At 36.2% G+C, this 23,334-nt stretch overlaps 1 protein-coding gene across 3 annotated transcripts in view; it reads right to left on the bottom strand.

Annotated features, from left to right (window-relative positions):
* AFG1L (AFG1 like ATPase) overlaps nucleotides 1-23,334 on the bottom strand; it is a 221,204-nt gene that overhangs the window by 125,884 nt on the left and 71,986 nt on the right. For 2 of the 3 annotated variants that reach the window (XM_028104251.2, XM_088023899.1), the window contains exons 3-6: nucleotides 22,774-22,825; nucleotides 10,856-10,957; nucleotides 9,791-9,921; nucleotides 202-301 (exon numbers count right to left, since the gene is read on the bottom strand). In XM_028104251.2, coding sequence (XP_027960052.1) covers nucleotides 202-301; nucleotides 9,791-9,921; nucleotides 10,856-10,957; nucleotides 22,774-22,825 — 385 coding nt within the window. The remainder of the gene's footprint in view (nucleotides 1-201; nucleotides 302-9,790; nucleotides 9,922-10,855; nucleotides 10,958-22,773; nucleotides 22,826-23,334) is intronic. The other variant, XM_088023900.1, reaches the window with a different exon arrangement.

The following is a 23,334-nucleotide window of genomic DNA, read 5'->3' on the forward strand; positions in this document are numbered from 1 at the left end:
GAATTTACCTTGCTAAGACTATAAACATTTTTCAAATACAAATACCAACTGATTTTCTAGATTAAGTCCTTTATAAAACTAATGATAAGCAAAGTCATCAGATTTTATTAACACAATAAGATGAATATAAAAATTATAGATTTTTCAAAGCTTGTTAGTTTCCACCTAATTGGATGAGACTAGCACAATGTTTGTTTTTACCTTCCGGTGGCCTGTTGGATGTTGCCACAACGACGACCCCATTTTTGAACAGATTTTCAAAAAGCTGTTTCAGAATCATGGCATCAGCAATGTCAGTGACCTATGGACAACAACACATTTGTTTTATTTTAATTTCACTTCTGCTCTAACAAATTTGCTAATGGCTCATCTTTTTTTTTTTTTTTTAAGGATGGAAGTGAATTCCAAGAGAAAAATTCTAATTATCTCATGAAGAAAAGAGTAGATAATTAAAAGCATGAAAGACTGTATGGTAGTCTTTTAAACTTGACTCTTTTTTGCAAGCCTATCATTTCTACGCAAATTATCAAATGGTTCTATGTTAACTTCTTTTATAAACTACAGGTGGAAAGTACAGATAATTGTATTAAACATTTAGGAGGTCTAATCAATTAGAAATAACATAACGAAATCCCTCCTCCTATGCCCATCACAGACTCCGTCCACCCCACCCCACCCTACCCTGGCAAAAAGAGGAGAGAGAAAGCGAGAAAAAAACAGAAGAAGAATAAACAAGCTGATTGAGATTTCTAATACCTTTCTGGCAAAGGTCCCTGAAAAGGTGACTTTAAATGGTCATGGGACTTTAGAAATAAGGACAAATAGCCAGTGAGACATAATCAGCTGCTGTTGAAAATAGAATGATATGACATAGATACTATTGTGCAATTGTTGCACAAAACAATTCAACAGATGGCCCATCACAAAAATAAGCAATTTCATTGTTCTTTTTAAGTGCCTTCTATTACTGTCCATGAATAATCAAAAGGCACTGCAGTCACTTCCAGCACAGCCAGCCTCTGCTAACCTTCGCAAACACAAATATTCCTTCTATTAAAAAAAAAAAAAGAAAGAAAAGAAAAACCTTACAAGAATTGTTCATGCAGTGCTTTAAAAAACTACTTCTGACAAAAGCAGAAATGCATAATATAGATAAAACTATTCCATCTAAGTTACAGACACATATAACTATCTTTTCTAAAATTTTTTAAAAATCCACAATTAACAAACTTAATAACTTTTTTAAAAAGCTTTTTAAAATCACAAGGAAATAGAGAAATTAAGGAGGGAAGGAAGTTGAGTTCAAAAACAAATGTATGGTGAAGACAGATATTAATCATTGCACCTTCCCTTATAAATATAATAATATGGGTTTTAGATACTTCTTATGCAAAAATATTTTGATATTTAATAGCATTTCACATCATCTTAATAAAATTGGTTTTATATTCACAAAACATACAATAAATATCACATTGTTATTTTTAAATTCTGTTAGAGCACAGAATCTGGGGGAATTCTTTCAAATTAGATCAAAATACTGAAAGTTACCCAATAAATGGTCCTACCTGACTTACACAGGTTGATGTCACTTTTCTCTTTTACGCAAAAGTTTCATTATTTCCTTCCCAACTGAACAAAAACCAAACTAAACCAGGAAACAGGGATGTGCAGAGCTTTTTTTTTTTTTTTTGCTGCCTCAGGCTATAACTTTAAAACATTAACTAGAAAACTACTGAAGATTCCTTAAATTAAAAAGACTTCAGAAACTTACAGAGTGGTGATTAAAATGAAAAGGAAAGTCGAACTATTTAATTATTTAGGAAAGTGATAGTTAATTTGGAGCTTAGGATCACTGTCAAATTTTGCTTCCGCAAAAATACTCACAGAGAAGGCCCTTTTCAAAATGCTTAGACACCAGTGGCATTTCTGATGAGAGAGCAAACAAGCTTGCAAATTTTAGAAGCAAGTGCACTTTTAAATTGGATTCCCAATACACTGACTTTGAAAGAGAATGATATCAATTAAAAGTTGCTCAATTTTAGAAAATAAAAATGGTCATTTGACTATCTGACCAATGTTTTTGAAAAAAAATTAAAGTAGCTTTTCGTGCCCTACGGTTTAGAAAAGTGAAGAGACATTTAGCTTGTAACAGTGCAAAGGTTTAAGCTGCAAGTTGAAGAAAAACAAACAATAAAGACTTGTGGTTGAATCATACTTTGTTGTTTTTGTATTACAAAATGTTTTTGCTCTATCAGAGTAAATTAACTTGGAGAAGCTATGGCTAATTAATAAGGCAGGAGTCACTTGGGGTAGCTGGGTGCCAATGTATACTCTTTTGATCTTGTCCCCACACTTGTTCAGCTTTGCTGGGGAACAGTAATTTTACAGTATAAGTGAACAGAAGACAATTGGCCACACATTCTTGGAGAGCAGGCTTTTTTAGCACCCAGCATTTCATTACCACCAAGAACAAAAGAGAAGGCTACAGATTACCAATAAGGGTAGTCTGCTAATACAGAGAGGGGGAGACATTTCATTAGCATTAGAGAGAAAAGGTTTTTTATGACCTAGAGTTGCTTTCCATTATGACTCACTTAAGTAAAAAAGAAAAAAAAAAATCTAATGGTTAATTTACATATGTAAGTGCTTGAGTCTCAGTCACCCACTGATTGGTACAGTGCCATGTAATGAGTGACAAACATAAGCATGCATTATCAGTAATTAGTATTAGCACAAAAATAAGCACCTATTTTTTATTAGCAGTTTTTAATAGCTTTCCTGTTTTACAAAAACGGTCAAAACTATTTTTTAAATGATATTGATAGCTTATAGAGGAGAATTTTGCATGATATTCTGCTCATCAGAATTCTTTTTTTTTTTTAGACCATATTAGTAAAACATCTATCCAGTGTCCCTAAAAAAGACAGGAAAAAATAACTTTTTTAAAAAATCAGTTTCCTTCAGTGTTATACCTTCAGAATCATAAATGGTTTAACAAAAAAATGTTAAATATTCGAAGTCAACATAATGAAGACCCTAAAGAAAACTTTGAGGAAAATCTGCTCTTTTATTTCAGCAACTAAAACATATAAAAACCTACCTAGACAAATTTCTCAAACAAAATAATAGTATATTTGACACCAAAGGCAAAACTGAAATGCTATATACTTTACTAAAGATGACCAAGCTAATGAGGAATACATTCTGCAAATGTAATCCGAATACTGCCAAAACATAATTTAAAAATTCCCCAAATTCAAGAGTACATATAGTCTTGTTTTAAGCAGCAATGCTTCTCATTCAGCTCCCTAGTAAGATAAATATTATATTAATTAACACCGAGTAAAGGCCAATAATAACTAGTTAAAAATCAAGACTACTAATAGGATTCAATTTTAAAAGTGAAGTGGTGATTGTAGACATACGATTGTTAAGAATAAAGTGCCTAAAAAATTCTTTTGTAGTAAATCGGCAATGTATCGTACTAGGATTAATAGGCTTAAGGATAATTTTTAGGTTCTATCATTAAAACATTTACTAAAAGCCTATCCAGCTCCAGATCTGTATATTTAAATACATAATGTAAGACATCATATACCAAAGAGAACATATAACATAGCTGTTACTACTAGTGAATTAGAGCACTAATGATGAATTCAAACTGAGTTACCAGCTGTGTAACCTTGATGAGTTAGTTAACTTCTCTGACCCTTAATTTCCTCATCAGTATAATGAAGGTAGTAATAATACCTACCTTGCAAAATTGTTATGATCCTTATATTAACTCCTCAAGAAATGTTAGCTAGGACTATTGTCTGTGTATGGTATATATGCTAGTATAATTGCATGTTATTTATATGTAGCTGTAACGAATTTTAGCTGTAGATGGAATGGTATATACCATAGTACAGTAGTTAAGAACAAAGGCACATAGTACTCAATAAACAGAATATACATAATAGATGGAATGTAACCATTCTAATAAATGGCTTTGTCTCAAACAGTTCATAAAAGATGAATTTTAACTAGTTAATAAACAAATGTAGAAAAAATTCACCTATATTATTACTTAAGGAATATATATTAAAACAATAAGATACCATTTTTCATTTATTAGGCAAAAAATGTTAAGATAATTCAGAATGTTGACAGGAAAAATTGTGGGTTGTTATTATAAATAAGGGAAGTGGGACTTAGTTGGGAGACTACCTCAATATTTCTCATTTGGTACTAGGATTTATTCATTCATTCTTTCACTCACTATTAGGCATTCACTCATCCTCAAACACAATTCTAGACATTTGAGATACATCAATTACCAAAACAAATATTCCCACCTTCAAGATTACATTCTTATGGAGGAATATATATATAATAAGCAGTAAATATAATAAATAATATATATATGCCAGAAGGTGATATATGTTATTTTTAAAAAGAATGTTTTTAAAAAAGACAGTAAGGAACGTTGGTTAATGGCAAACCACAAGTTTTGTAAGAATAGGCCTTGTTAAGGAGATAACTGAGCAAAGATCTGAAGAAATGAGAGACTCTTTGGGGTATCTGGGGGAGACTGCCCCAGGCAGAAAGTTCAGTGCAAAGCCTCTGCTTGTTTGTTCTAAGTTGTGTGGATGTTGGGAATCAGAGCGCTGCTGTAGCAATATTTTGAGGGTATCCTTTTACCCCCAAATTTTAGAAAAAGGGGACAAGGAGAGATCTGGACTAGTAATAATCCAGTTTTGGTGTGCTAGAGGAGCTTTTCTAAAATCAGCAGAAAACAGTCCAGATACTGAAACTAGGAGATCCAGGTTCTGCTCAGTGATCACCTCTGCCCTTAGGAGCCATATCTTGCCCTTATACTCTTGCTTTCTCTGGTTCTTCTCAACAGTGGGTATATAGAGATAACTGGCCTTTTCTCGCATACTGTGGCAAACTCCAGGCTCAAGTCTGGAATTGCAGAGGAAATAAAAGCAAAACTACTAACACTTTTCATCCTAGGACATGCAGGGCAACTTTGTTCAAAAGCAGAGGGTTCTCCCTCCTACACTGTTGGTGGGAATGCAAGCTGGTGCAGCCACTATGGAAAACAGTATGGAGGTTCCTCAAAAAGTTGAAAATAGAGCTACCCTATGACCCAGCAATTGCACTACTGGGTATTTATCCCAAAGATACAAATGTAGTGATCCGAAGGGGCATGTGCACCCCAATGTTTATAGCAGCAATGTCCACAATAGCCGAACTATGGAAAGAGCCAAGATGTCCATCGACAGATGAATGGATAAAGATGTGGTATATATATATATATATACGATGGAATATTATGCAGCCATCAAAAAGATGAAAATCTTGCCATTTGCAATGACGTGGATGGAACTACAAGGTATTATGCTAAGCAAAATAAGTCAATCAGAGAAAGACAATTATCATATGATCTCACTAATATGAGGAATTTGAGAAACAAGACAGAGAATCATAGAGGAAGGGAGGGAAAAATGAAACAAGACAAAACCAGAGAGGGAGACAAACCATAAGAGACTCTTAACCTCAGGAAACAAACTGAGGGTTGTTGGAGTGGAGGGGGGTGGGAGGGATGGGGTGGCTGGGTGATGGACACTGAGGAGGGTATGTGCTATGGTGAGCGCTGTGAATTGTGTAAGACTGATGAATCACAGACCTGTACCCCTGAAACAAATAATACATTACATGTTAATAATAATAATAATTAAAAAAAGAAAAAAGCAGAGGGTTCTCTCATGTTGTCAACTCTAACATAATAGAATGCTACACTGCAGTAGCATTTGCAATCAAATAAAAGCAATCAATTTGATATTCAGTCTTGTTTTATCATCTCTGAGCATATGTTCTTCAGAGCTCTGGTGGGAAAGAAGCATTTGGTATAACACCCACTATTAGATATGGCTCCCTAATTTTTGAGGAAAATAGGGTTGGAAAATATTTGCAAGGAGCAAGGCTTGAAAGTATAGGAGATAGGATCAAGAGAGAAAGCAGGAAAGCTTGAATAAAAGAAATGACACTATCTTATTGTATTCCCCCCCACACACACCCACTTAGAGTTTAAGCTTTTTTAAGTTGGGTTTTCTGCTACCTATAGTAGAAAGCATCCTAGAAGATACCTCATCTCTTTGCTCTTTGGTCTTTAGTTCATCAGGTAATTCTCCTTGCATTGGAGGTACTGGATTCTATATGAAGGAAGGTGACATTTCCTCACAGTACTCCTATTTATGCTATCTTTTATAGGCCATAAGGAAATCCCTCCTGATACAGCAGATAGGAGCAAAACATGAGCTGAACAGATCCATCCCCAAGACTGTTTGCAAGCAACAGGCACAGGAGATTCAGCTAAAGAAAAGGAGTTTACTTGAGACTCCAGGATGCAAACAGCACTGATAACACCTGCTGGGAACTGGAGCTGAGGTAGCTCTGGAGAGCACAGCAGCTGTCCAGGGAGCAGCCTTGTAGTCCTCCCCCTAATGTGATTCAGTTATTTCCTATGTCTCTTTGTTCCTGCTTCATTATTGTGCGGGAACTGCCCTCAGTGCCTTTTAGTTGAAAGACATGAGACAGAGGACATGATTGGCCCAATCCCCAGGGCACACCATATAAGTGCAATGTTGCTGGCAAGCTTGTGGGCTTGGTACTCATAGATCAGATGTCCAGACATAGTCCATTTGACTGTGGGTCAGATCGGGTCCTGCAGTTTGGGATAAGGCTCTTTATTTAAGGCAACTGGGATGGATGAGTAAAGGAATGAATGAACATCAAACCAACTCTGGACGGGGCAGGCGATGATCACTCCGTCACATCCACTCTCTCTTTGTTAGCAAGCAACATTTTACAAGTGAGGGGCCTATCTCCCCCTTGATCTCCTTTATACTTAATACGTAATTTGAAAAATCATTTTTATTGCCTGCCTTTCTTTTGCAAGACTCACTCATTTGGAACACGAGCATCCTGAGAGTTGCTTGTTTCCTTCTTCCCAACCATGAATCAACATTCTGAAGTCTGAACTCAGGGAAGAATGCCCAGTGCAACCAGAGAGGTTTCTGTTAGGGCCTCACTATTAGGGTGGTATTATGACATTCATGGGTCCTAGGCACTTTTACCTTCATGAGCCCCTTCCTCAATTAGAAAATGCATTTGAGGGATGCCTGGGTGACTCAGTCAGTTAAGTGTCTGACTTCAGTTCAGGTCATGATCCCAGGGTCCTCGGATTGAGCCCCTCATCAAGCCCCACACTGAGCATCGTGCTCAATAGGGAGTCTGCTTCTCCCTCTCCCTCTCCATCTGACTGTCCCCTGCCCCCCATCCCCCAGCTCACGTACACAGAAGCACCCTCTCTCAAATAAATAAGTAAATGAAATCTTAAAAAAAAAAGAAAATGCATTTGAAAATACAAAATACATACATAAATAGTATTCTATGACTGGGTTGGTATAAAATATATATAGATACAGGCTGAATTCATTATGATATGTTCATTTTTTTCTGCAAATTTTAAAAGAAATTAAAATATTTTCATGGGCCCCTGAAAGTATAACGGACCCTAAGTACTGTGCCTACTACACCTAATGGGTAATTTGGCCCTGCTTGCTATTAATCCTCTGAGGATCTCTTTGCACCACCAAATTGTCATTGCTTCCTAACCTTCTTAAACAGTCTTGCCAATGGTCTTTGTGTCACAGCAACAGACCAATCTTTTCTCTGAATGTTTTAAAATTCACATTTTTTAAGTTAAAGGTCATGATTTTTATATGATACCAAGGAAATTCTGATGCCTCTATATTCCTCATCTACATGACTATAATAACTATTTTACAGAATTAAATGAATAACTGTGTTATAGATATAAAAACACTTTGTAAACCATGAATCATTTTACAAAGGTTAGGTATTAATATATTTTTTTAAAAAATTTAACTTCAATGCCCTAAGCAAAAATTTAACTGTGCTAATTCAATTTTATTGGTGATAATGTGATTAAGAGATCATAATGAGAAAACAAGAGATGGCCTTCACTGATTTATCACTGACTTTTGTTGTCGACAACAAACTCAGTACTATTTTTAGAACTAAACAAGGCCCTTCTCTTTCTGCAGCACATTGGTGTACTTAGTATACTTCTTCAGAGTAGAACATTTCTTCCCCATAAGCCTTCTTCTGAAGACCTTTGTAGTTCTACAATACAAAAGGTGATGAGATGCCTGTGTGGCTCAGTCAGTTAAGCATCTGCCTTCAGCTCAGGCCATGTTCCCAGGGTTCTGGGATCGAGCCCCGCATCGGGCTCCTTGCTCAGTGGAAAGCCTGCTTCTCCCTCTGCCTGCCGTGCCCCCTGTTTGTGTTCTCTCTCTCTCTGACAAATAAATAAATAAAATCCTTAAAAAAAAAAAAAGGTCAATGCCAGGCTGTCTTAATATGACTGAAAGGAGAAGGAAAGATTCCTCCTTTCCAGATGGCCCAGTGTAACACCTTTCCTGGTGAAAATTCTTCTTTCTCATCTATCATAAATCAAGACCATTGTTAGATAAGTGTATCAAGTTGCTAATGGAGACCTATTGTGCCTCATTTGGGATAAAGGCAACCTGGTCATCTTATCTTCCCACCAAATGTAGGTTTTTAAAACACAGAAGAACAAAAAATAACTTGTTACCAATTTAAATGCACAATTTCAGAGAATCTTAAAACTTTAAGAAGCTTTACAATTCAACTAGGACAGTTCCCTCACTTCATCACAAATCTGTTGTGAGGCTTAAATAAGATGTGTGACTCACCCAGGGTCCACCTCAGAGTAGGCACAAAACAAATGTTAGCTTCCTACCCCTTCGAAGTTCTCTGGGCCTTTATTCTAGGCAGTCAGACACAGGAGTTTATGCACTCAGCTCCAGAGATATTATTCAAAAGCTCTGGGTATGAAGCCCTATTTTTAAGCTTATATTCAGTATTTGTGGATTTTTCTATTTTCATTCAAATAATCAACTGCTGTTACAGTAAGCATTATAGAAAAATAAACTATTACATTTCAGAATGACTGAAGAAAGCAAATAAAGAGGAAGTAATTCTTAACCTAGAGCATTATTATTATTATTATCATCATTATTATTAAACACTGAAGATACAGAAAAAGCATAAGACATGGCATTTGCCTGCATGCTATCTTTGCTTTCATAAGAAATAAAGATCAGAAAATAACTTATTACCAATTTAAATGCACAATTTCAAAGACTCCTAAAACTACAAGAACTTTGAAAGTTCAAGTAAGGCCAACTTCCCCTGTCATCACAAACAAGTTGTGAGGCTTGAGATGTGTTCATCACTTGTTTTTTATATAACACTTTTTAAAAAACCCACAAACATCTTTAAAGACATTATTTTGTAATCATGACATTATCTCCATCGTGGTACAGGTGAAATGTAAATCCATGACCCTAATATAGGGGTGGGCAAACTTTTCCTATAAAAGGCTGAGTAGTAAATACTTTAGGCTTTGAAAGCCACATGTGGTCTCTGTTGCATTTTCTTCTTCTTTTTTAAAAGACCCTTTAAAAATATAAAAATCATTCTTTTCTTACCGGCCATACAAAAGCAGATGGGCCAGATTTGCTCTGTGTGAGCCATAGTTTGCTAACCCCTGGACTAGAGAGTAAAATAAACTCATAAGAGGTAGTGTGTCACATCAATTTACAAAACAATGATAAAATCAGGAACAGAATTTAAATCTTCACATGTCATTCAGAATACCATTCCACATCTATGAAAATCTCTACCTTACCTGAAATTCATCAAAACATAAGAGACATGCTTCTTCACTGATCTCTTCAGCTATGGGAGCTATTGGATCATATGATTTAGCCATGAATCCTGGTTTTCTTTTTGGCAAACTCTGTTTAAGGCGGTGTATTCCTTTAATGGATGAAATTAAACACAAATCAAATACTGTATTAATTGTTCATTTTAAAAACTATAATGTATCTTTTAAATCTCTAAATGAAACTTCAGTGTTAACATAAAAATTAAGTTTAAATGCCACATAAAATCAAATGTGATTATTGAAAAATTGGTTGCATTTTCTCTACCTCAAAATAAGTTGTTCACATCTTAATACATTCCCACGGTTGTAAGGACACTCTGTAGTTATTCCATCCTCACCCTTCAATCACTTCAGAGATGACAAAGTGATAGCCTAGATGACAAGATGGTAACTAGATGGATCAACAGATCAATCTTATTGCTGAGGATTTCAGAGATGCGGGCAGAGGAGGTGATCCTGCCCTACATCTAGCATACATAATCAGGATGTTCCCTTATCTCTAGGCAATCCCACTTCACTCCTCGTATGTGTATTGAATGTTGGAAGTATTAGAAGAAAAATGCAATGTTCCTGCCCTGGTGAGGTTACAATATAGCTGGTAGACAAATAATGCACAACAGAAATAATCTAAGAACACTGACAAAGCAGTAAGGCATACATACAAGCACATGAATGCCTACACGCTAAGGTGACACAGAGGAAATGACCTAATCAAGAACAACTTCTTGAAATAAGTGAGTTTTTAACATTTCTTATTGATCCTTAGTAGAAAGAGGAAATACCTGACCTTCATATAGTAACCTCTCTTCTCTTGACGGGAAATACTGAATTTGTCTTTAGGACCAACTCTAAATACATCACGAGTTGTTTCAATATAGCACAAAACGAGTGAAACCAAATAAAACCTCACTTTAAGCAAACTAATTTTTTAAAAGATTCAAGGATTAAGAATTTTAGAAGATGATGAGAACTATTTTGTAGTGTCTGCCCACTTAAAAATCCCTTCTTTTAGACCATTTAACTTACTTTTATGAACATCTAGCATGAACCCATGAAAATGAACCCGTTTCTTCCTCTTCATCTCCACATAAGCATAAAACATGTCCATCACCATTGTTTTCCCTGTACCTTAAAAAAAAAACACAAAACTACTAAACAGTATGTACTGATTGCTCTAATGATTGCTCATTAGCTTTGGGATAATGAAACCACGCTCTTCTACTGGAAAGCTTAAGACTAAGTTACTTTTTTGGAAAGGAGTGTTTATTTTGTATGTTAAACGAGCTAAAAATTAAATGTTGATATTGCTCTTTTTTGTTAAAATCCTGTTATTAGAAAATACAACATTTAATTAACATCACAGGGGCTATTTCCCCCAGAGAACTATGTAAATAAACTGGTAAGATCTGCAGATTATTCATTCTTCAGTTTCTCTTCCAAAAGATATCAATCTGAATAAAATAACTTAATTAAGTAAATATTTATTGGTCCATAAGCAAGAGGAATGGTCTTAGGGAAATTCAAAGATGAAAAATAAAAAAATAAAGATTAGTATCTAACATAAATGCTGAAAGTAAATAATAGACATACATTAGAATTGCAGAATTGCCAATTTTAACACTTTTTGGTAGGTTTATCTTTATTTCTCTTTGCATATCCTACAGTATTTTCTTTATACATGTTGATACTATGTTCTTTTTCTTGTAAGTTTTTTATTTTAATTGCAGTATAGTTAACACACAGTATAATACTAGTTTCAGGTGTACCATATAGTGATTCAACACGTCCATACATCACCTGGTGCTCATCACAGTAAGTGCCCTCCTTAATCCCCATCATCTGTTTCACCCGTTCCCTCACCCACCTCCCCTCTGATAACCATCAGTTTGTTCTCAATAGTTAAAAGTCTGTTTCTTGCTGTGTCTCTTTTTTTTTCTTTGCTTGTTTTGTTTTAGCTTTTGAAGAAAGTGTTCTTAAGATATGACACTTTCTTAAAAAGCTGAGAACATAAATCTTTCAAAATGAGGCCTACTTGAAGAAACTGAAACCGTTAACCCTTATAATTTAATTATCTGATTTTCAACACTGAAACTTTTAACCAGTGTTGCTTTAGTAATCGAAGAGTCATATTTAACAAAGTATGTATGGAAAGTCTTATTCCCTTACAGAAAGCCCAGAGCTTTGGGGACATTGGCAGTACTCAGGCTCAGGTCAGACCCAGCATTCCTCAGCAGGCCAGGCTAGCGCATGCTGGTGCTGTCCCTCATGCTCACTGCTTCCTCTGGCACAACCCCACCACAGTGCCCGTCGTCTCCTCGCAGGAGCTACAAGTACACATAGGCAGCTCAGGATGTGAGATCTAAGTCTTAAATCTATTTGGCTTTCCTCCATTCCATATGGCTTCGAGTCCATGCCATCTGAATCACCAGAAAGTTTTTGTATATGAAAATACAATTCAACAAACACATCTGGTCATTAATGAAGAAACCAATTCGATCTAAAAGTAATTTTTTTGAAAAAATATTTAGTATAATATTTCTTGATACAGTGCGTGGCAGCAGATTTGAATCATTACATTTATGCAAAATAATAAAATTTTTAAATCTGCTGCATGAAACAGTACACTTGTAGATCCAGAAAAATGTCAGGAACTCACAAAAAATGTGAATAATATATATTTGAATGTAATCTTGTACTAAGTCTTTAAAAAACAGGCTTAAAATATAACAAGACCATCATATAAAAAGCTTCTGGAGATAAAAGCAAAAAAAAAATCATAAAGGAAAACATGGCTACCTGAAATTTAACCTTCTGGGGGCGCCTGGGTGGTTCAGCAGGTTAAGTGTCTGCCTTTGGCTCAGGTCACAATCCGGGGATCCTGGGATCGAGTCCCGCATTGGGCTCCCTGCTCAGTGGGGATCTGCTTCTCTCTCTCCCTCTGCCCCACCCCCCTGCTCCTGCTCACTTGTATGCACGCGCTCCCTCTCTCTCAAATAAAACCTTAAAAAACTTAACCTTCTGAATATCAAAATCACTATAAATAAAATTAATATCCTTACTTAATCAATATATTGTTACTGAATACCACGTGTGAGGCCCTATTCTGGGTGCTCGGGATCTGGTAGTAAACAAAACAGACAAAAATCCCTGTCTTCATGAAATCTGAAAGATTAACCTTACTTATCTTTAAATATGAAGAGCTCTTAGAAATTACAATGGTGTTTCGGGGTTTTTTTTTGGTTTTTGTTTTTGGTCTGTCCTAAATCTCTTACTTTTGAAAACTTCCCTACTTAGCATGATTCTATGAGGGCATCAATCACAGGATGAGCCAATCAAAATACCCCTTTATCATATACACTGTGGTTGGCCCTGTAATGAGCACATGACCCAGTTAGGTCAGTGTTCTCTGGAGGCAGTTAATATGGATCCAGAAAATAAGAATCATCCCTTCTCTTTTTAAAGGAGCAACCTAGAAAATTCCAGAAATATTTTCTATAACAGCAAAAACTTGTGACCAAGAATGAAGCCAACAACAAAACTATGAACAAGAACGAAGCCAAAAAGGAAAGCAGAACCAAAAGATGAAGGAAAAGGGAAATGGAGGGAAGGGAGAGAGATCCCAAAAATATCACTTAAGATATTAAATATAGATCTACCCACAGCTGAATCAGACCATTATTCAACTTAATAATTAAACCACCCATTAAATTCCTCTCCTGGTTCAGCCAATTCAACTGGCTTTTTTTTTTTTCCACTACAACTGAAAGAATACTAAACAGGACAGATTTAACAGGGGAAAGAAAAAAAGATGATCAATGTACAAAAAAAAAAACCATGAGTATTCAAATGACACAAAAAATATAAATAGCTTTAAACATGTTTTTAAAAGTTTAATTCTACCAGGAATAAAGGAATACAAGGGAAAACACCCATGACATACCATTTTTAGGTTCGTGAAGATGTAGGAAAACAAGCATTCTAATATACTTCTGGAGGTAGTATAAAACCAACCCTTCTGGAAGTCAGTTTGGCAATGTCAATCAAAAGGTAGACAAGTATTTAAAAATACTCAGAACCAAAATCAATACTGTAAAGATATTTTTGCTCCCTAAATTATTTCAAAGCTCAATGGAATCCCAATGAAAATCAATTTAGAAATAACTTGACAACATGATCCTAAAGTCAATCTCCTGATAAAAAATAAATAAAGGTCTATCAGCAGGAAACTGATTAAGTGAATTATGGAACATTCATATAATAAAATAGTATATACCCAGTAAAATGAATGAGGTAGATCAACTATGTTCTGATATGACATGATACCTAAGACCCACAATTAACTGGAAAAAAAATAAAGCACTTAATATTTGAATAAAATAAAAACACCCACACTTTTAAAAATTCTCCTGAGTGGCTAATTTCTTTAAAAAGTGTGAAAAAGGGACCTCTGGGTGGCTCAGTTGGTTAAGTGTCTGCCTTCGGCCCAGTCATGATCCCAAAGTCCTGGGATCAACTTCTGCATCAGGTTCCTCGCTCAGCAGGGAGCCTACTTCTCCCTCTGCCTGCTCCTCTCCCTGCTTGTGCTTGCTCGCTCTCTCTCACAAATACATAAAAATCTTTAAAAAATTAAAATTAAAAAAATTTTAAAGTGCCGAAAATACTCTAAAACAAGATCAAGTGGCAAGGAATAGAGGTTGGGGGAGGCAAGGAGGAAAAGAAGAGAAACTATACAATAAAATTGTATCATGGAATTAGAAAATTATATTTGAGTGGTACTGGACTCTAAAAAAATCAACTAAACCAATTAAGCAGATCTAAGGATATATAACAGTGTATATGAAAAAAATAATTGTTAAAGACAAATGCTCAGCCATTTGCAGAAAATAAAACTAGATGCCTACTCACATTTCACACCAAAATTAATTCCAGATGAATCCAAGGTGCTAAAAAATATGAAAAACCCGGAAGATAATATGTGTGAACATTTGTATCACCTTGGAGTAAGAAAAGTTTAACAATGTGTATCAAGAAAACGAAAACTTCTGAGAGACCATGTGAGAGTAACTGGTTCCAGATTTGCCATCCCAACATAAACACCTTGAAAACTGGATGAAATATATGAAACTAATATTTTCAGACACTAGAAAATAAAAATACAAGACTGATCCCCGACAGAAGGGAAAAACAAGATGAGCCCTATAACACTGCAGCTTTTGGCTTGGAGGCACCCTCCAGACTGCTGCACAGAAAGGAGGAATCCAAGCAAAACATCCAGGACAGGCTAAGTTGGGTTAAGAGAGACCAGAATTATGGGAGTCCAATGCCAGTGAAATTGGCAAGGCAAAATGCCAGGGAGGAGGAAGCTATCTATGAAAGAACTCCAGAAATCAACATGTGGGTACTCTTAAGTCTTTGGCTGAATACTAGCTGCTCATGTGTAGGGGGATACTCCATGATGTGAGGCAAAGAATGGCCATCAGGAAACTGTAAAATGAAAAATTTCCAGAGATACTGAACTCATGCAACAACTTGGATGAATCTTAAGAAATTACACTGGAGGGGGGGGGAGAAAGCCAATCTCAAAGTTATGTACTTTTCCATTTATATAACGTTTTTGAAATGACAGAATTTTAGAAATGGAGAACAGATTGATGGCTGCCAGGAGTTAGAAAGAGAGGGTGAGTAGGTACGGTTACAAAATTATGAGCAACACAGGGACTCGTGGTGATAGAATTGTTCAGTACCTCAACTGTGGCAGCAAATACATGAACCTACACAGTTGACAAATTGTACAGAGCTAAATACAGACACAGAAATGAGTACAAGTAAAACAAGAAATTTGAGTAAGATCAGTGAATTATATCAATGTCATTCTGTTTGTGATATTTATACTATAGTTTTGCAAAATGTTACCTTTGGGGAGAAATGAGTAAAGTGTACACAGATATCTCCATATTACTTCTTACAAGTGTGAATCTATAATTATCTCAAGAAAATTTTCAATTAAAAAAATACTTCAGGGGCGCCTGGATGGTTCAGTCCGTTAAGCATACTACTCTAAATCTCAGCTCAGGTCTTGATCTCAGGGTCGTGAGTTCAAGCCCCAGATTGGGCTCCATGCCCAGCATGGAGCCTACTTAAAAAAATAATAATAATACTTCAAATGAATCAAGCTGGCATGCAAGTAACTTAACTCCCCATCAAAATAAAATTCAATATATAAAAACCATATAGTGGGGGCGCCTGGGTGGCTCAGTTGGTAGGGCGACTGCCTTCGGCTCAGGTCATGATCCTGGAGTCCCGGGATCGAGTCCCACATCGGGCTCCCTGCTCGGCGGGGAGTCCGCTTCTCCCTCTGACCCTCCCCCCTCTCATGCTCTCTCTCTCTATCTCATTCTCTCTCTCAAGTAAATAAAATCTTTAAAAAAAAAACCATATAATCATCACATTTGAAAAAATGTTTGACAAAAGTCAGCACACATTCATGATCAAATCTCTCAGCAGACTAGGAAAAGAAGCATACTTTTCAAACTCATAAAGGACAAATACAAAAAGAAACACACAATGAAAAGATGTTCAACATCACTAATCATTTGAGAAATGCAAATCAAAACTACAATGAGATACCACTTCAACACCCATTAGGATGGCTATTATTTTTTTAAGAAAATAACAAATATTGGTAAGGATGTGGAAAAATGAGGACCCTTGTACATTGCTGGTGGGAATGTAAAATAGTGCAGCTGCTGTGGAAAACAGTATAGAAGTTGCTCCAAAAATTAAACACAGAGTGACCATATGATCCACCAACTCCACTTCTGGGTATATACACAAAAGAACTGAAAGCAGGGATTCAAACATTTATTGTTCACCACAGTCAAAAGATGGAAATAACCCAAACATCCATCAACAGATGAACAGATAAAAATTGAATACATATGCTGGAATACTATTCTGCCTTAAAAAGTAATGGAATTCTGATACAGTCTACAACATAAATGAACCCTGAAGAAAACTACAGCAGGTGAAATAAGCTAGACACAAAAATTTAAATAATATATGACTCCACTCTATACGACATACCTGGAGTAGTCAAATTTACAGGGACAGAAAATTGAATGGTGGTTGCCAGGGCCTGGGAGGGAGGGGCATATGAAATGGGGAATTACTGTTTAAAGGTACAGAATCAGTTTGGGAAGATGAAAAATGTTCTGGAGATGGATGGTATAATGGTTGCAAAAGATTTAAGGATCTTTAAAAATGAAGATGAAAATGTTCTGGAGATGGATGGTGTGATGGTTGCAAAATAATGTCAATGTACTTACTGCCACTGAACTTTACAAGTAAAAGTGGTTAAAACGGTAAATTTTATGTTATGTATATTTTGCCACATTAAGAAAAATAATACATTAAACTAAAATACCCTACAATTAACATCATACTTACTAGTGAAAGACTGAACACTTTTCCCCTAAAATTTCACACAAGGCAAGGACATTCACTCTCACTACTTCTATTCAGCATTATACTGGAGTTCCTAGTTAGTGCAATAAGGCAAGAAAAAGAACCGGAAGACGTACAAACTGTAAAGGAAAAATTGTCTTTATTTGCAACAGCATGATTGTATACATAAAAATTCCTAAAGAATCTATCAAATAACCACTAGAGTTTATAACTGAATGTAGCAAGGTCACCAAAAACTAAATTGATTCTATACACTAGCAACGATCAGTTGGAAATTAAAATTTTAAAACACAGTACCATTTGCAGTGGCATCAGAAAACATAAAATACATAGGAATAAATTTATCAAAAAATATGGCAGAACTCTGCATTACAACCTATAAAACAGCAGAGAAATTAAAGATCTTTAAAAATGAAGAAACATACCATGCCCATAGATTGGAAGACTCAATTTTTATCAAAAAATCAGTATTTATCAAAAACATCAATATTTTAAGTTATCAATTCTTTCCAAATTGATCTATAGATTGAATGTAATCCCAATCAAAATCCCAGGAGGATTTTTTTAATAAGAAATTAACCAGCCAATTCTAAAATGTATGTGGAAATGCAAAGGTCATAGAATGGGCAAAACAATCTTGAAAAAGACAGAGTTAAAAGACTCCCATTACACCACAGGGATGCATCAGCAAAACCCAAGTTGTAGGAAATCCTACAGGACAAATTAGTTTATATATGTATGTGCGTATATATATATATATGTGTGTGTAACAGTGTGAATTTTGCTGCTGCATCTCTGGTATGATGTCCCACACACACACATATACAAAGAGACTAAAGACTTAATAATTAATAGCACAATGAAAACAGAAACATTTACAACAATTAGAAATCTGAGTAACTGAGTATTTAATGAAATTACAAATAATGTTAATTTTTAGAGTGTGAAAATGGTATATACTTAAATTTCTACTTATTTTGTATTCATTCTTTATCTTATTTTTACCAACATCTAATTTTTTTTCCTACTTCTAACAGAGACTAGTAGATACACCCAAGTAATTATTAACATTTTACTTTCCTCAACACCAAACAGTGCTTAGGGAGAATATGAGGGAAATGTTAAGTTCATGACACTACCAAAAAAGGGAGGAAAAAGGTAACAAAGGTCTTTCTAAAATGTTAAATTCTTTCAATGTGGCTATGATAAACACCATTAGATTTAGTATGGTGGGCAAGAGCCCTGTGTGTGGTGGGATTTCAGAGATGCTAAAAGATTTCTCTGCCCAAAATCACCAAGTGATCAGCTGGATCACTACAGTTCTATTTCATATACCAAGTTCCAGTGAAATTCTACCTCTTAGAAGCTCTTTTTTTTTAATTTTTTTAAAATTTAAAATTTATTTATTATTTATTTATTTATTTATTTATTTGAGAGAGAGCAAGCATGAGTGGGGAGGGGCAGAGGGAGAGGGAGAAGCAGGCTCCCCACTAAGCAGGGACCCTGATGTGGGGCTCCATCCCAGGACACTGAGATCATGACCTGAGCCAAAAGCAGCCGCTTAACGGGCTGAGCCACCCAGGCACCCCTAGAAGACTCTTTTTAAATGCAAATGTTCTGGTGAGGTAACCTACTCATCCAATGGAACGCATTAAAATTTTAGCAAGTAGTTTAGAACAGTTTAGATTAGAAACAGCTTAGAAGTAGTTCAGACATTTAGCTAGAAGGCAGATCCTCAGATAATATGAGTCCAACCAGTTTAAGTAGTAGAGGAGAAAGCTGTGTCCTATGGAAGGTCCAGCATGAGAAATCCTAATGCCCAAAAAGATGAAACAGCAGGAACAAACCCTAGCACACCAACGTGTACTAATGGATATTAGAGACACTAGACCAGTGTTTTTCAAACTACCTCTACAACCAGAATTATCTTTTCATAGACTAGAACAGAATAGAAAATATCCAAATGTATCACACGGCAGATAAGTTTTCTTTCATAAAACTATTTTTCAGGGGTGTGTGTGTGCATGTGTGCACATGTACGCACACATACATACATAGGTCAGAATGTAAAAATATGTTTTACTGTGGGTCATGTTCAAAAATATTTCAGAGCCATCACAAGAGTCTATAAGCTTTGGGTGAGCAAAGGCTGTGTCTGCTTTTATTCACCATTACATCTGCAGAAACAACACACTGCCTGGCACACAGCAAATGTTCAATAAAATTTGTCAAGTGAACACAAGAATGAGGACAGATGTTTAAAAAAATGTAGGGAAGAAACCAGCACTAAATTTTACCTACTTCACAATTTTGCTTTGGTCTCTATAGTATCCTAAATAAAACTTTGTGTTTTTCTCAAGAGCAGATTTTTACAAGGAAGAGTAATTTATAAAAGCTAAAACTCTTCTAAGTTCTAACTTTCAAGCCTATAAAGTTCTGAAGCCAAAAATGACTACTTGAGCGTCCCCCTCCCAGTGTTGCCCTTTTCACAGCCAACCCCCCTGCTGAAGGAGCTGGAAGTGCTGTCCTCCATTACCCAAGCCCAGAATTTAACCAGGAGGCAGCAGCAAAGGGACTGATAAACAAAAATGTACTTTGATCCTCTCCAAATGTACAGGAGGAATCATTAACCCTGCCATCACCACCACAGTCTGCTAGTCAAGAGCTGAAACCTTGTTGTAAGAAAGCCAACTACACTGGGGCGCCTGGGTGACTCAGTCGGTTAAGCGTCTGCCTTTGGCTCAGGTCATGATTCCAGGGTCCTGGGATTGAGTCCTGCATCGCATCGGGCTCCTTGCTCAGCGGGGAACCTGTTTCTCCTTCTGCCTGCCACCCCCCCGCCCTACTTGTGCATATGCTCCCTCTCTCCCCTTCTCTGACAAATAAATAAAATCTTTAAAAAAAAAAAAAAGAAGAAGAAAGCCAACTATACAGTAAGAATGAAGCCACAAAACACTCCTACTGCAGCATTTGGCTTCTGCATGAGATATGCTAAGCATTTTATTAATGAAAACATTTCAAGGTTGAATCATGATGATAAGGTCTCCAGTTTACATATCAACTCTACTGGGGTTCCCTGGATTGAGGGTCCATCTGAGTCAATCATCTCAACACAAGTAGAATGGAGTGTTCATGTCAGAGCCCAGGGCAAGTACAGGAATAAGGAGCAGAAGGGGGTGCTATGAAACAGTTATCTCTCCCACTGAATCTCTTCAAAATTGAACACCTGTTTCCCAAGTCTAAAAAAGGAAAATAGTAATGAAAAAGAGCTTGTGAGAGCATTCTGAGGCTATTCTCCCAGATAGCAACCCCCCTCCCTTCAAAATAAGAATCTGACCTATCTTTTATTACCTGTTTTGTAAGTATTTTTTTTAAGATTTTATTTATTTGACAGAGAGAGAGAGCACACAAGCAAGGGGAGGGGCAGAGGGAGAGGGAGAAGCAGATTCCCTGCTGAGCAGAGAGCCCAACATGGGGCTCAATTCCCCAGGACTCTGGGATCATGAACTGAGCCGAAGGCAGACGCTTAACTGAGCCACTCAGGTGCCCTGTTTTGTAAGTATTCTAAACTAAACTGAGTACAGTCATAAAAAATATTCATTTCCCTTCCTACTGTAGAATTCCTTTCTCTTCCCCTCTCTGCATTATAAAAATGTTCTTAACCAAAGGTTGCCACACACCCAGCTCTGTGAACAACCACAGATGTTACCATATCTTCTCTAATTCTTTCAAGCACTCAGATGAATTATATTTATCATACCTCCCTTTAATTTATTAGCATATGGCTGTATCTTCCAAACTAAAATCCATTAACTTTTATAGGTTTGGGGTATTATTATTTTTTAAGTCCTTTTGCAGAAGTGGAAACAGTTGGGTTTTACTAACCATCTCCATGTATGGTTAAGTGGTTGAAGTAACAGGAGAAACAAAGATATTGATTTTAGCAATGACTAAACATGAAAGTGAAGGTATAAGAAGTAAATGTTCTCCAAAGAGGCAAAGAATGAGAGACAACAGAATGAGAGCTGCTAGCAGTACCCAAAGGGGTGGACACATAAAACTGCTCAAGCACCTGGTATAAATTGCTTTCTAAATAAGAAGTAAGCCTGCACTGTTCTCAAAAATACCAATTAGCCAATGAACTGAGAAAAAGAACAGCTTGAGCTTCTTTGACAGTTTTCAAATCTGTAAGCTCCAAGAACATAAAGAATTTTAAGGGGCAAGCTCTCTCATTCACTTGTTTATGAATTCACCAATTCTTTTTATTAGACTTGCTAAATAAATCTATAAATGTAAAACAGGCATTCAAAAACAAATAAGAGGGAGGACCCAGAAAAGAACAGTTGGATCTTTAAGGCACTATAACTACTTATTTGGCTCCTATTATTTTTTTTATCCTAAAATTCTTACTAAGATAAGAAACTTTGCCTCTACTTCCTCAAAATGCAAATTTGTTATGGCTATAGGGGAGCCTGAGATTTATCAGCTGAGCAGCAAAACTGATTTTGCTATATGTAAATGTGCATTTTTAGTTAGCCAATAAAAGAAATGATTGATAAGCAATAAGACCAGATAAAGTAAGAGCCACCTTTATGACATTGGTGGAAGGTGGGTAAATAGGGAGAGGTTTAGAACTAGGAGAGAAGAATTTGTTTGAAGGAAACTGAAGTCAAAAAACAGACAAGTTCACCAAGAATGAAGTCAGAAAAGAAGCAAGACATTCTTTGATTAGGAAAATCTAAAAAGTAAGCAACAGCTCATAAGGTTTCCAAGAAAACTGTACCCAATATATGGATATGGGAGACCAAGGAAACATAACCACTCATTCATTAAGAATATCCACTAATGGGCGCCTGGGTGGCTCAGTTGGTTAAGCAACTGCCTTCGGCTCAGGTCATGATCCTGGAGTCCCAGGATCGAGTGCATCGGTCTCCCTGCTCGGCGGGGGGTCTGCTTCTCCCTCTGACCCTCCCCCCTCTCATGTGCTCTCTCTCTCAAATAAATAAATAAAATCTTAAAAAAAAAAAGAATATCCACTAATAACTGAATGAAAGATAATAATAACTAAGTTGAGGACAAGGGTTTAGATTATGCGTAAAAATAAGTGGAAATTAAAAGTAAAAAAGAGCAGCTTGTTTTTTTTAAGTATTAGCTGAGTCAAATAGCTTTGAGCAATGAGATTCTTATTTACCTAATAATCTATTTATAGATGATTACCTTCCCTGAGATCAACTCAGTTTATACACTAAGCAATGTCTGCAGCCTACCATGCTAACCAATCCTAAACTACAGTTGTACCCTGAGAAGAAAAAGAAAAGAAAACTAAGATAACGGCCCTCCTCTCCCCACCCCCCCATTTTACTTTGCCTCATCCCATTCCCTGGCTGGCAGTGGACTGAAGGGTGGAAATGGAAATATCCTTGAGTGAAAGCTGGGACCCTCCTGTTTAGACCACTCGAAACTTACTTTAACATACTTACCAACGTCTCCATAAACATATAGGCCTCTTGGAGGTCTGCTCCTTGAAAAAAGCTGCAAATTAAGAACAAATTATAAATCTCTAACACGGAAATAATTAAATATCATCACATACAGAGTGTTCCTAACTGTCAGATACAGGACTAAAATGGGCTATTGTATACAATAAGTTGAAATATTTGATGTAAAAGGCTATGAAGCCCAAGTTACATTTTAATACAGGAGGCAAGAATCATAAAGCCCAGAGCAAGGGCTCTGAAGGGACACAACTTGAGTTTGCATCCCCTACATCATTTAGTAACTATGTAATCTTCCCCCTCTTTCCTAAATGGGCTCCCCAAACAATAATAGCCTAGACCATTCCCAGCAAGCAAGAGAACAGAAGAATTTTTCTAGAGACACTGAATAGTCTCCAGGAAAAAAGGAAAACAAACAAACAAAAACCTGAAGGTACTTATGTGCAGACTTCTCTTAAAGAAATAACTGGTCTCCCCAAAAAAGAAATAACTGGTCCCTATTAGATCACCTTACAGTAGAGCACACCAGTCAACCAACCTCTTATG

Source organism: Eumetopias jubatus, unplaced genomic scaffold (assembly GCF_037043125.1).
Source record: "Eumetopias jubatus isolate StellerSeaLion01/CBP00866 unplaced genomic scaffold, mEumJub1_p1.0 scaffold_6, whole genome shotgun sequence".
Classification (NCBI taxonomy): Eukaryota; Metazoa; Chordata; class Mammalia; order Carnivora; family Otariidae; genus Eumetopias; species Eumetopias jubatus.